Raw genomic sequence first — 14,423 nt, forward strand, 5'->3', positions numbered from 1 at the left:
AGTAATTCACTTAAGCTATTCCTGATTTAACTGTAAGATCTGTACTTCCCACTTTCGTATCAACAGCCTCAAAATGCATATTGTAGACTTCGGGATATGTTACAGGTCAGTGTCACACCAAGATTGTGGAGATAGAGGGGGGGGGGGGGGGGCGGCATGTCACTCTCCAACAAGTGTTTACCAATAAATATATGGCGGAAAATTACGGGTACAGGACGGCTTAACATGTGGAAAATGAGATTTTCATTATTCGCTCACTGTATTTAACATTTATTATTCCTTTAAAATCGCACAACAACTTCAATAAAACACAGTTTAATCACTCATCTGCACACTTATTTCGCAATAATGTCACTTCTAAACTGCAAATCCTCTAAGAGCTCACTTGAATCTTCACGAGTCTCTCCCAACAGCCTTGATGTGGATAAATACGTACATCAACCAGAACTGTGTCTGCAAAATCACAAGGATTATTAAACAATTTTTGCTGTCACTAATTACAAGCAATATAATTGACAGAGTAGATTGCTAATATTTGCTGTAATGAAAGCCACTCAATGGGGTATATTTCACATTTGCAAGAACGATCTCACTTAAGTCCATCGAAACACTTAGAAAATAACCTCTCGTCTGACGAAAACGGTCTAAAGATGCAGTGGCAATTTCTCCAGATCTGCTGACAATGATATTTTGAGTTATCACTTTACTGAGTGACTGAAATGTAGTTCGGGTACCTGAGAACATAACAATATGTTAGAATTCATTTTCTAAACACGAACTATTACGGTACTGTATGGCTACTTACATATTAATTACACTATTAATATTTTCACAGTTATTTCTTTAATACAAGATTAAAGCCAACGGAAGAACAAATGTAAAACATACTTACCAATGACAGGTTTGTTGAGATGCAATTTTCTGTGTGGACAGATGTAGCTTTTTCATACGGTGGTAAGTCGCAGAAATCGCAGGAGTCACAGAAATCGCAGAAGTAGCAGAAATCACAGAAGTAGCAGAAGTCACAGAAGTCGCGGAAGTAGCAGAAATCGCAGAAATAGCAGTGGCGGAGGGATACGCGACTTGGGTTCCTTAACTGCGACTCTTAACTGCGACAAATCACAGTTAAGAATAACAGATACTGAAAAGTAGCATTCACAGAAATCAGTGATATTGGAAAATCGCAGTTAAGCCCATCACTAGGCCTTACTCTCCCACGCAGCGTTCTTATATATAAAGCTAGCTAAGGGAACGCCTGATCAAATCGGCTCCCCCGACTAGCCGCTGGGCTAGTAATGCACCACATTAAGTTATTGAATAAATCATTGCTTCCTTTGCTGATGGCCGATGAAGCTCTCAATTTAAATATGCATTCAGCACACAGGTAAGTAATCATAATAAAAGTTTGACGTAGCTAAGTCAATTATTTTGGGCGAGAGAATTAATTTAATTGCACTACACGCAGTAGACGAGCTCTGAACTTACCCTTTGGAGATACGCTATCGTTATAGGTTTATAGTTATTCAATTGAAACTTCTCACATCTTTATGATTATGGCGAATCTCCCTTCTACTTAAATTTAAACATCCTAGCCTCATTTATTAGCCTACTTAATCTATCTTGCTTCCTTAATTTTTAAGACAAAAACCAGAAAATCATGAATTTCAACTAAAATTTTAATTTGTGAAATCCAAAGTACTGTTTCTATTAAATAATTATGAAAAAGGAATCTAAATATAAATTTTTAAGTCTCTAGCTCTTTTCGGTTGCGCCAATGATTTTTACAGAAAAACATCCAAATTTCGAAAATGGTTAAAGTTATTGAACTGATATTCAACACATATTGATTTAGTATTACTCCTGACATGCTAGAAACGTTTCAGGTTATTTACTTGATTTTTAAAGTATTGCGCAACATTTATGACGTCAGAGCTATGCTGGCACACAATGGAAAGACTGATGTGAATTTATTACGGCGTGAGTAGGCTGCTTCCCTAAAACCTGTTCACTAGTCTGGGTCCTTTGACACTGATCTCTCAATAAATATTCTTTACTGTCGTTTCTTTTCAACAATATCACTTTTTTCCCAAGAATAAGCAGCTTTCACTCGGTTAACACTCTTCAGAAATCCAATCTGCATTTGAATTACACTTCCTTAAGTCTTGTAAAGGTGTGTAGTATACTGCTGTATCCATTTTCAGTGAGCTACTCCAAGAATTCAATAATTCGCCCTGCCACCATCCACTGGAGCAGCCATCACCGCCTGTCTTATGATCCAGCAACAGCTCTAGTTGTCCGACAGTTTTATTAAGGTACTTCTAGCTATCGACCCAGAGGGAATTTACCGACGTCAAGTGCCAGCAGCCAGATGTCGGGTCTAGGGTTCGCTGCCTGGATGCCATCGCTTCTCTCATCGCCTACTGCTGGGCAGGTCACCAGCACGCCCTGCTCTCGGCATAGCCGCGCCAGTCTCCATAGCCGCCACCTGACACAACTCTACCGTTGGGTCATAATGAGCATTTTGGTTTCAAGCGACCATACGATATAATAGACTTCTTTACCATAATTCTCTTATGTACATATTTAAATGACAGTGCGTCAGTTTATTGACCAGAGTTAGAATTGTCTATACAGCAGTAGTCTGCTGCGATCCGTGAGCTGAGTCTCGATGCAATGTTCTGTTGTTTCTGTGCCTTATCGGGAAGTACCATCTAATACCATTACCTCTGGTTCTTGAGCTGTACGGGAGACGAAGGTGTAACTGGCTTTAGCGTTATTTTTTTTATCGATACCATTACTCACTGAACAACAACTTGTTGACTTTAATAACGACAGATTGATTAAGGAACATCTTTCCGAATACATAGCGAGGTTTAACTAGGGTCTTCACGGCTCTTTATTTTTTATATTAAATTATTTCAAAATTTCTGAATTTTATTCTGTTATGGAGAAAAAGAGTTCGATAAGAGACTGCAAGCGAGCCTTTCAAACTCCCTTAATTAATTTTACAGACCTCGAATAAAATTGGGCGAGATCTACAATCTGGTGCGCATTGCACCGAGAGCAGCCGTATTCCAGCCACTGCTTTCCATACAGGAATCGGTGATTTTCGATACTGATGTTAAATTCAAATTTTCGAATGGTTTCAGAATCAGACCCAAAGTCACAAAAGGCAATTACGAAAACTTACTTAAATATTTTATTTCATATTATCCATTATTCGAGACTAGGAGATAATTTAGCTCTGCAGTGCTGTCGAGGACTGTGGTTTCGTCAGAACAGCCAACCTGCAGGACGTGGCACAGGATTTCCATTGTAGACTGAACCTAATAGATGAATCAACTGCTCCCAAGTAATACTTGTCTGGATTTGCTTTCGTCTTCATTGTAAAGGACCCTGCGCTATTACAATAATATGTTAGTGTCTTAGTATCTTCTTTTGCAAACAATCCTTTGGGAAGGTACGATAAATCAATATTATTTCTCCTTCTTTGTTTTCAATGTAGTTTCCTTCAGATCTACACTTCTTTCATTCTTTGAGAATGTTATTTCTTCTGGTCTTGTATCGATTTTCTTCCAGTTCATCATCATTTCTGTTCTGGAAGCCTCTAGTTTGTCTCTTGTTGTGCCCAACTTGACTCCTACGTTTTCGTTGTAACCTCCTACTTTTCGTAGCCATAATATTTTGCGTTTGCAATTGCTTAGTAAGTCGAGGAACAGTTTCGTTGTATTGCCATTATTAATTGTGCGTCTGAATTAGTATATAATAACTGAATAGAAATACGATTAACGATAGATCAATTTTTATTTAATTCAATTGCCTATGGTGAGTTACGTATTATAAATGACTGAAGTGACGTCATAAATTCACTGTGGATACATTGATATATTGTCAAAAAAACTCAACAACCACTCAAAAAGTTTTGTATTGTGGCAGCCATAGTTAAGAATTCTGCCATAAGAAGGCAGCAGTGAGTTCAACAAAGATCCACCAACTGTCAATTCCATTTGGCGATGCTGTTCGTAGTTTAAAGCTTCAGAATGCCCCTCTAACGGGAAATCAACGGGTCAGCCTGCAGTGAATAAAGAATCTGTTGACCACGTAGCTCTCAGAAGTCGACGAACAGAGCAAGCAGAGAGCTTAACATACCACAGATCTTAACGAAGCGATTGAACGTAAGCGTTACCGCTTGCTTTTGATACAGGCGCTGACTCCCGATGACAAAGACACTTTGAGTTTTCGGTACAGTTGAAACAGATACTGGAAGGGAATGGGATAAGAACAAGATCTGTCTTTTTTAAGTACCGATGGACTGGATGTGGTGGACCCATCGATCATCAATTCGTACCATGGGCTTCACGCTCTTCCTACCTAGCTCTATGTGATTTTTGTGGGTGGGGTTACGTGAAAGATTGAATGTTTATGCTTCCTGTACCAAAAAACCCCTCTCAGTACTACGAGCTCGCGTCAGTAGAGCTTTTGAACAGTCTATTAGGGACGTGCTGTACTGAACTTGAGAAGAAACTGATTATCGATATCTGCATATTCAGTGGAGTCAAATATGGAGTAGCAGTGATATGTCAGAAAAAAAAGCTTTCAGAGTTTTTCTATGTCTGCGCAAAGCCCTGAGACAATTTGTCAAAAAATATAGCTACAGAAAATCTGTGAAAACGCTTCAGTCTTTTACAGTAATCTTGTATATTTAAGATTTCAGAAAATTTCCTTACCACTTAGAGCACATTTCTGCGTTTCTGCTATAATGTTCCCCCCCTCAAGCGAGGTGATGAAAAGCTGCACCGATATTAAAATTCCTCTCACTCAGTTTCTCCCGCTAAACATGTGACGTAGTCTCGGTTTTCAACCATTGGAGCCACTGTACGTTGTGACGTAGCAGTGAACTCTGAGGCGATGATATGAGGACACGAACATCTGGCTGAGACCCTGCAATCTCCATCCACACATTTTCTCCTCGTAGCATACAAGCCACATAGCTACGTGGCGTATGTGCAAGATTATGTTTCTGTTGAAAAATAGCATCATGATATAGTCACATGAGAGTTAGCACGTGAAGATGCACGATATCCGTAACGTGCTATTATACCCTCAGAGTTCCCTTAATCACTACTCCGTGTGACCTGACGACATACCCGATGACTGTCAATACTGTGACGTCATTGAGTAACACTACTGTGTCCCTCCAGATTGTCGTCGTGCTTGTGGACAATCGTCATCCAGGTAGTGGAGAACGACAACTCATCACCAAACACAATGCGACGTGAATCATCAGTAGTTCATTCTTTCTCGATCACAATAGCACACAAAACGAAATCGTCTGTGTTATAGGTTAGCAGCAGCCTATGGCTAAGACGGCATTTTCCTAATCCAGCGACTGGTAGTTTCTGTCCAATGATGCAGGGAATCCATTATTGCTCTATGCTGTGGCCGCCCACTTAGGAAATCGTAGCGCCTACTGCATCGGCATCCCACTTTACGTCCAACTATCACAGGATGCCTGTATCACAGGGTGTATATTCATCAGGACAACCTACATCGTCTGTGTTGTCAAAACAAATACTTACCGACGGCGACAACACAACACAACACCAGGTCTCCACCAACGGCCGCCAGGGACCGCTACACGTTCGTGGAGCCTGCGGAACAGCTTCACCACAGATCGCAGCTAGCCTAGGAACTACTTTGCCACTCCAGTAACGTGATCGCAAATAGCTTCGGCAGATACATCGGCCAATGGGCTTTATAAGGCGGCGCACTGCCGGCAAAACGCAGTTCGACGCACCGCACTGAAGGATACAGAGCTGCGGCCACGACCAGACACGTCTTCTAGCTGGCCAATCTCTTGGTATAGTCGATGAACCTCTTGACGTTGTAGAATTGTTTGTGTTCGCTCCCGGTGAAGAGTCGGGTCTTTTCTGTTATTATTATTATTTGTTATTTTGTATTTGTGTCGACCCGCAGTTGGGATCGATTCGATTGTTCTTTTTGAGATTGTATTATTGATTCTTTTTGGTGAGTATAATAAATTGTTTTCAGATTTGTTTTCCCCATTTCTATTTTGCTAGTTCAATTCTCAGATGGCAAGTTTGTATGTGTAGGCTCTACGATATGCTTGTTGCATTGTACGGCGATCCTTCTTTGCAGTAGTCAGACGTGGTCGACCAGAACCGTGACGACGAGTGTATCTGCACTCACGTTCCCAATCTAACATCGGGCCATCGTCACATCTGAATGCTCCACAAATCTGGATACACCACTGTCAGACCAGCTGATCAGACTAATACCCACAGTGTGGCACCTTCCACTGTCAGGTGCTGATAACACTGTCTCACACGAGTACGTGCCATCTCCATGTCCTTCGCAGTGAGCACGCAGCATCTCATGGTGCTCACGCTTCTCATACATCTTGCCAGGCCATGTAACACATTAAACACTAATACACCCTGGTGGGAGTTATACAAGATAGAGAGAATAGCAGCCGTTAACATTTACATACCTACCGATGGTGTGTGTAGGTTTATGAAGCTCCATTGAATTCGACTGTGTGTTGTGGGTGCTCCACAATTTTTGTCCTATTGTACAAATATGAGAAAACCTGTTGTTTAATTTCGTTATTCATTTTCCCGTTCCAGGTGCCATCTTCGAGCAGGGGACGGACGAGGTGCAGACGGCGTTCAAGTACGCGATGCTCAGCCACAATCAGAACGTCACCGGCTCTAACAGCCGCCGCTTCGAGCTGCAGGCGTTCGTTGACGTTATTAACACTGCCGACGCCTTCAAGCTGTCCAGGCTTAGTGAGTATACTTTGCTACAGGGAAGTGCAAGGTGAATTGGGAAAGTACATTTTATGGTAAACAAATAAAAAGTAAGATACGAGCTAAACATTGTAATTTCTGGAAAAATAACTTCTGACGCCGTTTATAAACCTGCTGGTCTGTGTCAGTGGAGGAGTCTCTTTAAATCGATATTGAGATACCCTTAAGTTTCAAAATGTCATAAAACTCAATGTTCCTGCAGAGAAGGAACAATATTGTTCAGCCTACAAGTCTTCACTTCGTAATGGCACGCAAGGTAAGATTAAATTAATTCTGACAGGCACGGAAGCCACGATTTATTTCAATAACCTTCATACATCGTTCACACAATCTGTTATCTTTCGGGTTTATCTTTCTATGAAAAATCATCCGCTCAATTTACTTTGAATCATAACAATCTGTCTGAAAGTTTTCGAGATTGCATGTCGAAATTTGTGACGAAAAAGAGGTGGCTTACTTCTCTGGCTGTTCGTCAAAGAGACATATGGAAGCTATTCACTGTGTCCGTGATGTTTGTCTACTGCATTCCGAATAGCAGGAAGTTCTATACCCTGTGATGGCAATTTGCAGAACGGATGCATCTGACTCACTGTTGTCTTGGAGTAGCTCTCAGCGTCCATCCATGTGCCCTCGAGACACCTGTCAAATTTTTTCTTTGTTAGCCGAGGCCAACGACCTTGGAGCATGGTAACAGCGGTTCCAGTCAGATTACCGAAGTTAAGCGCTGTCGAGCTGGGCTAGCGCTTGGGTGCCGAGCGCAGTTGGCAGGCAGGGTGCACTCAGCCCTTGTGAAGAAAACTGAGGAGCTACTTGTTTGAGAAGTAGCGGCTCCAGTCTCGTAAACCGACATACGGGCGGGGAAACGGTGTGCCACATGCCCCTCCATATCCGCATCCGGTGACGCCTATGGGCTGAGGATGACACGGCGGCCGGTCGGTGCTGTTGGGCCTTCGTGGCCTGCTGGGGCGCCGTTTAATGTAGTTTAGTTTCTTTTTCAAAACTGCATACAATTCCGTTAACAGTGTTTTTACTAATCTCTATTAACACTCTTCTTCTTGCCAATCTCGGAGGCAGCTCCGGTTTTGTAACAGCGTCATTAATCATTGATCGATTACATGTCATTGAATGTAGAACCAGATTTCAAACATCGTAAACGATTTTTCTAGCAACTTCGAAACGTTAGGACCTATCGTAAACAAGAAACTGCCATGAATACTTTTTTTTATGTTTTTTTACCACGTATATCTGGGGTTATTTGTCCCCGTCCCACTGATTTTTGCACTTTGTAACAAAACGTCATGTTTCTCCATTCCACCACACTCGGCCTTCGTAGACATTGTATTCGGTTCGCCTAAGGAATTTACCTCAGCTTAATGCGTTCATCGTTTCTCGACGGGAATGATGCACATGTTCAAATTAGTAACACATTTTGCTAATTATTTATAGCTCAATCCAAGAAAACATTTAAAGCATACCGTTAATTTTACATGTTCTGTGGATTCTTTTCCCTCGCTAATTTCGATATGCAAGCACTGTCTCGAAATGTTTTAGACAGATCCTCATGATTCAAAGTAAAATGAGCTGGTGATTTTCAAAGAAAGGTAAACCTCAAGAATAAGAGGTTGTGTGAACGATGTATGCAGGTTGTGAAAATAAACCGTGGCTTCTGCACTTGTCAGAGTATATTTAATATTCCCTTGCCTTGCGTTTCATTACGAAGTCAAGTCTTGTAAACCGAAGAATATTGTTTAGTCTCCATAGAAACATCTAGTTTCGTAACTTTTTGCCAGTTAATGGTGGCTGTTAACGGTTTTTTGTTTAGGATTGCTCGTGATATCTGTAAGATTTTTACTTGAGTTTCATCACCAGTAAACTTGATATACTCAGGCATAAAGTGTTAAGTATCAAGGAGTTCACGACGTCCATGTGGGTTGGATGTAATATAATACACGGCCTGGTATTACAGAGCAATAGCATTTATTTGAATTTCTTACCTCCATTTACGTTTGTATCCGTACGACTGCACTGCATTGCACTGCACTGCCAAGCCGAATAACCCGAAGAACTGCTTGCATAATGGCGAGAGCTGGACCAACGCGTTGCTCATTCGATTTAAGTGTTTGAAACCAGTAATAGATGACTCGAACACTAAAAGTTATATAGCATCTCCCGAGTGGATTGGTAATGACAATACTGGGCAGCTCCCGCGTCGTGGATAGGCTCTGTCAGTGTAATGGAGGTATTTCTGTGTCGATTTCTCGCCAGGGAAGCGTAGTACACTACATACTTTTTTGTTGGGTAATACTCTGTTTCGTTTCCTCTACCTCTATACCTACTACGTAATTACAAAAGTCAAGGTCATCTTCAACAACATGATTATCATCTTCACCGTCGTCAACCAACCATTGGACATCCACTTTTGCGGAATGTCACCTCCAGTTGGTGATCGTGTTGTGCATCTTCCGTTACCAGCTTACGATGTCCTTAAAGTACTCTTGTACATTCAGTGCATACTAAGCAAATTTCACTTCCTTCGAGAACTAGACGACGAAATTATACAGATATTTTACTTCGCGTCTCACTTCATCTTGTGTATTTATGATATGTCTCTTACGACACAAGGAACGTGACAGTAAACAGCAGACACTTGTGTGGAGTATTCGCTCACGAATTGTTGAATGAGAGACAGCTGCTTACTAATGTAACGTTCCTGGCTTGGTCGTTGGCGTGCGGATATGCTATCGATTCGTCCGTTCCTAATGAACTCTGCCTGGCGCTGATAAATTAAATTGGACCGTGATTGCTAACAGATACATCAGATACCTTCTCCCACTGACGTACGTGGTGATTCCAGTAGCGTAATTCATTTACATATCAACCAATTAGAAAAAAAGGACCAATTGTAATATGAATGAAAAATAGGAAGAATCGTAAATAGATCTTGTAAATGTTATCAATGCAATTGCATTCATCATACAGCAGAGAAACGAAGAGGAAACTATATTTAACATATGATATAAGATAACTCACTTGGGTCAAGTTAAAATTCCAGTCTGCCGCACGGTAACAGTAACACGTGGAACTAGAGAGAGGTGTGGTGTACAATAATTACACCGTTGTTTGAATGTGATAAGCTGAAGTACTATCTGACCTGGTTTATTCTTTGGCGTACTGCATCGTCGGATGAGTTAATAAGCAGTGCGTTGATTTGCAAGGCCATTGCTGGTCTCAACTAACAGCATTATTTATAAAGTGGAATGAGAATGACCACAAGTTCAAAAAGATTTATTTATCATGGCATCGAATGAATTCGTCGACAAGGCGATGAAGAGATAGAAGCGTAGAGATCAAATCTTTATACAGACTGTGCATTCCTAAAACGCGATGCAGCACCACGTTCTCGTTGCTTTTCGCTTTAGGGGGTAGCATAAATCTTTTTCCCTTGGGTGATAATGCATAAATAGGGACGCCAAATTATGTAAAACTTCGCCCGACCATACTCTACCTCAACCATTAAAAATGTTTCTTGAGAATAGGACAGTGACAGTCAGTAGTAACTTAAATTAAAAAGCTGTTTTACGAACTTTGGTCAGTATGGGCCTATACGGCGCAACACTATCAAAGGCTCACTCTTTCGAAACCCCATTTTTGTCTCTCATTCTGACGCAGGTTTGAAATTGGGCTCAGAGGCGTCTGCAACCTTTTTCTGCAGTGACGAAAAAGCATGGCGCACTGCGGCGATAACCTCGTGCTTGGCAACGATTCCAACACCAACGTTTCGACACGTGCGAAAAGTAGGCCAGAACGCAGAAAGTCATGTGAGGTGTAAGGTGGGATAATGTTGTCACATTGGCACCAAATGTCATCCACAACGTGTCGCACCCCCTGTTGCCAACTTTTCCACCCTTCTTCTAATATCTCTGCGATGGAGGTCAGGATCACGACGTCTATCGTTGAATTCATTTGGCAATGGGTGGCCAACGAAACCATTTCAGACGCACCGACGCTCAGAACTGTAACGCAATGACCTCAGGGGGTGGCACACAGGGCGTCAATGAACCCAACCCTTTTCTTGATTCCCACACATTTCGCGATCGTAAACGGCAGTTCGCCTTGCGTTCTTGAGAACCTTCATTCTTATAGAAGGGTTGAATCGTCCAAGGCGTTTCAGCGCTCTCAAGGATGATCAAGAAAAGTGTCATGCTGCTCATTGCGGTGAGAACTGTAGTTTTCGACAGCGAATTGCGTGGAAATCAATGCCCCTAATAAGGGATGGTTTCATTGATGACATTTACGCTGTACACTAAGGCCTTTTCATTTCGATTCTGAACATCGGTGTGTCCGAAACACCTAGCCTCACACAAGAAAACCCCATGGTTTCAACTGCTGGGCATTGCGGTGATTCTGACCTCCATAACAGAGGCGTGAATAGAAGGCGTGAAATGTGGATAAGATGGGTTTGCGACGAACTTCCACGGTGGCGGTGGGCAGAATTATGGTGAAATCTAGCGTCAGGGTGATATCATAAACCCACCTTACACGTCGCTTGAACTTCTGAACTCTGACCTCTTTTTTCGCATATGTCGAAACCTTGGCGTTTGAAGCATCACAGAATCCGAGGTTAGAGTTGCAGGATGCCACGCTTTTCCACCGATGCAGAGGAAGGTTGTACGTACCTTTGGGCTAAATTTCAGACCTGCACCGCAGTGGGGGGAAATAACAAGGTTTTGACTGGGTGACTCTAATTATGTTGCGCAGTGTCGTTGTAGGAAAATCAATAATATCGCGGTGCAGAAGGAATACTGTAATGAAAAGGAATTTCGGGACATAATGAACCACGTAACATCCTCAAGGCAAGCAACTAACTACACAGCCGGTCTGTAAACCGTTCCACACTTTATGTTAACCTGTGCCAAAACACCACCAACAATGCGTCGAAGCAGCATTGCATCATCTGGTGGGTATCCGATCGCAACTAGACAGACTGGCAGGCCCGATAGCCTATCAGTAACGAAGGAATTAGTGAAGAGATTGGTGGCACAATGCAGTGGTCTTTCGTGTCATTCCACAAAGCCTGTGCCGGCCATGCTCTTCAGGTTCAAATGGTTCAAATGGCTCTGAGCACCATGGGACTCAACTGCTGTGGTCATCAGTCCCCTAGAACTTAGAACTACTTAAACCTAACTAACCTACGGACATCACACATATCCATACCTGAGGCAGGATTCGAACTTGCGACCGTAGCGGTCACGCGGTTCCAGACTGTAGCGCCTAGAACCGCACGGTCACTCCGGCCGGCTGCTCCTCAGGAAGCAAGTGTATACGTCCGAGTGATGTGGTGTAGTCGTAATGCAACTACCACCATTCGGGAGGACGGTAGTTCAACCTCTCATTGGTTGTCCTTGGTTTCACTAAGCTGAACATGATAATCCTAGGGCAAATCTTCGAGAAGAAGAAGTATAACTTCTGTCCCTGAACTTCCTGAACCCAAACTTGCCCTTGATCCCAAGTCTCGGGGCGCTAACGATTAATTTTTCTTTTTCAGTACATTGAAAGGATATACACTATGTGATCAAAAGTATCCGGGCACCATGCTGAAAATGACTTACAAGTTCGTGGCGCCATCCATCGCTATTGCTGGAATAGAGTATTGTGTGGGCCCACTCTTAGCCTTGACATCTTTCTCGCAGGCAAACGTTCAATCAGGTGCCGAAAGGTTTCTTAGGGAATGGCAGCCCATTCTTCAGGAAATGCTGCACTGAGGAAAGGTATCGACGTCGGTCGGTGAGGCCTGGCACGGCGTTCCAAAACATCCCAAAGGTGTTCTGTAGGATTCAGGTCAGGACTCTGTGCAGGTTAGTCTATTACAGGGATGTTACTCTCGTATAACCACTCCACCACAGGCCGTGCATTATGAACTGCAAGCCATCTCCATAAAAATACACGACCACATCATAACACCACCGCCTCCAAATTTTACTGTTGGCACTACACACGCTGGCCGATGAAGTTCGCCGGGCATTCGCCTTACCCACACCCTGCCATCGGATCTCCACATTGTGTACCATGATTCGTAATTCCACACAGCGTTTTTCCACTGTCCAAGTTTTCTCACATGCCACCTAACTGTCGTAGTACTTGTAGTGGATCCTGATGCAGTTTGGAATTCCTGTGTGATGGTCTGGATAGATGTCTACCTAGTATACATTACGTCCCTCTTCAACTGTAGGCGGCATCTGTCAGTCAACAAAGTCGACCTGTACGCTTTTGTGCTGTGCGTGTCCCTTCACCTTTACACTTCACTATCACATCGGAAACAGTGGACCTAGGGATGTTTACGAGTGTGGAAATCTTGCGTACAGACGTATGACCCAAGTGACACCTGACCACGTTCGAAGTCCGTGAGTTCCACAGAGCGCCCCATTCTGCTCTCTCATGATTTCTAATTACTACTGAGGTTGCTGATATGGAATACCTGGCAGTAGGTGGCAGAACAATGCGCCTAATATGTAAAAGATATGTTTTCGGGGGTGTCCAAATACTTTTGATCTCATAGTGAACATTTTATTCTTTGCTCTTTAACCATGTGACAGCATATAGAGATTAAGTCGGGTAGTGAATAAATTAAGTACCTCAGGCAATTGCAAAATATTGTAGTGACTGTGGGATTGAAAATATGTGTATCAGTTTCATTATAGGTTTGTATGAGTGATCTGTGACAGTTACGTTCAGATCCAAAATGTTTCATAAAAACATCTTCAGGATGAAGCTCATCTGTCTTTGCTTACTTACAAATTAATTTGCTTTTGGAAGGGGTTCGCCTTGAGCAAAACACATTTTCTTCAGTTGCATCTACCACCGTTGTCATTATGGATAAAATAATTTTGGGTATTGAGCTGCGTCACTTCAAACTACTAAACCTGCTGAACTGTAGACTTTTCGATTTACCTCTTGCGACCCTCTTCTGGGCCTTGAAGAGGACCGCAACAAGTCGTTCGAAACATCGGCTGCTCAGTCGGTTTCGTAGTTACAATGGCGCGGTCCAATAATAAAAATTATTTTATCCAAAATGTGTAGCTGAAGCTTCAGCATTATCAGTGGGATTTTATTTTTGTATATTGTACAACAGGACTAATGCTATTTACTACTTGAAAACCGAGAAGAAATTATTTACTGCTTGAAAACCTAGAGGAAATTATTTACTAATTTGAAAAACAGATACGGTTTTGTATTCACATCATGTTACCACACGCTGTGTGTTTTCTGTTTTTCTTATGTTTTACAGTTCTTTCCTTTCAAGTCTGTCATTTGCCACCACATGGAACTTGATGCAGAAAAGTTATTTATTTCGAAATTTTACGACTGGGAAAGTCGTGGTTAGTCTCAAGTCTTCTTTTTATGTCTGGTTGTGCAATACGTTTCACTTAGTTTTCCTGGTTTTCCACTTTCCTTCACTGTAAAAAACTGCACTATTTTACAAAGATAAAATAAGGGAAACAAGGGCTTCTAAGGACGCATGTAAAAGTCGTTCTTTCCTCGAACTATTTGCTGGCACATTACCATCCAGCTAAGCAGGACAGTGTAGATGTAGAG

At 42.2% G+C, this 14,423-nt stretch overlaps 1 protein-coding gene across 1 annotated transcript in view; it reads left to right on the forward strand.

Moving 5' to 3' along the window:
- The window catches only part of LOC126480997 (glutamate receptor 1-like), a 502,527-nt gene that overhangs the window by 192,461 nt on the left and 295,643 nt on the right, over positions 1-14,423 (forward strand). Inside the window, exon 2 of the mRNA XM_050104443.1 lies at positions 6,648-6,809. Coding sequence (XP_049960400.1) covers positions 6,648-6,809 — 162 coding nt within the window. The remainder of the gene's footprint in view (positions 1-6,647; positions 6,810-14,423) is intronic.

The sequence above is a fragment of the Schistocerca serialis genome, chromosome 5, assembly GCF_023864345.2.
Source record: "Schistocerca serialis cubense isolate TAMUIC-IGC-003099 chromosome 5, iqSchSeri2.2, whole genome shotgun sequence".
Taxonomy (NCBI): Eukaryota; Metazoa; Arthropoda; class Insecta; order Orthoptera; family Acrididae; genus Schistocerca; species Schistocerca serialis.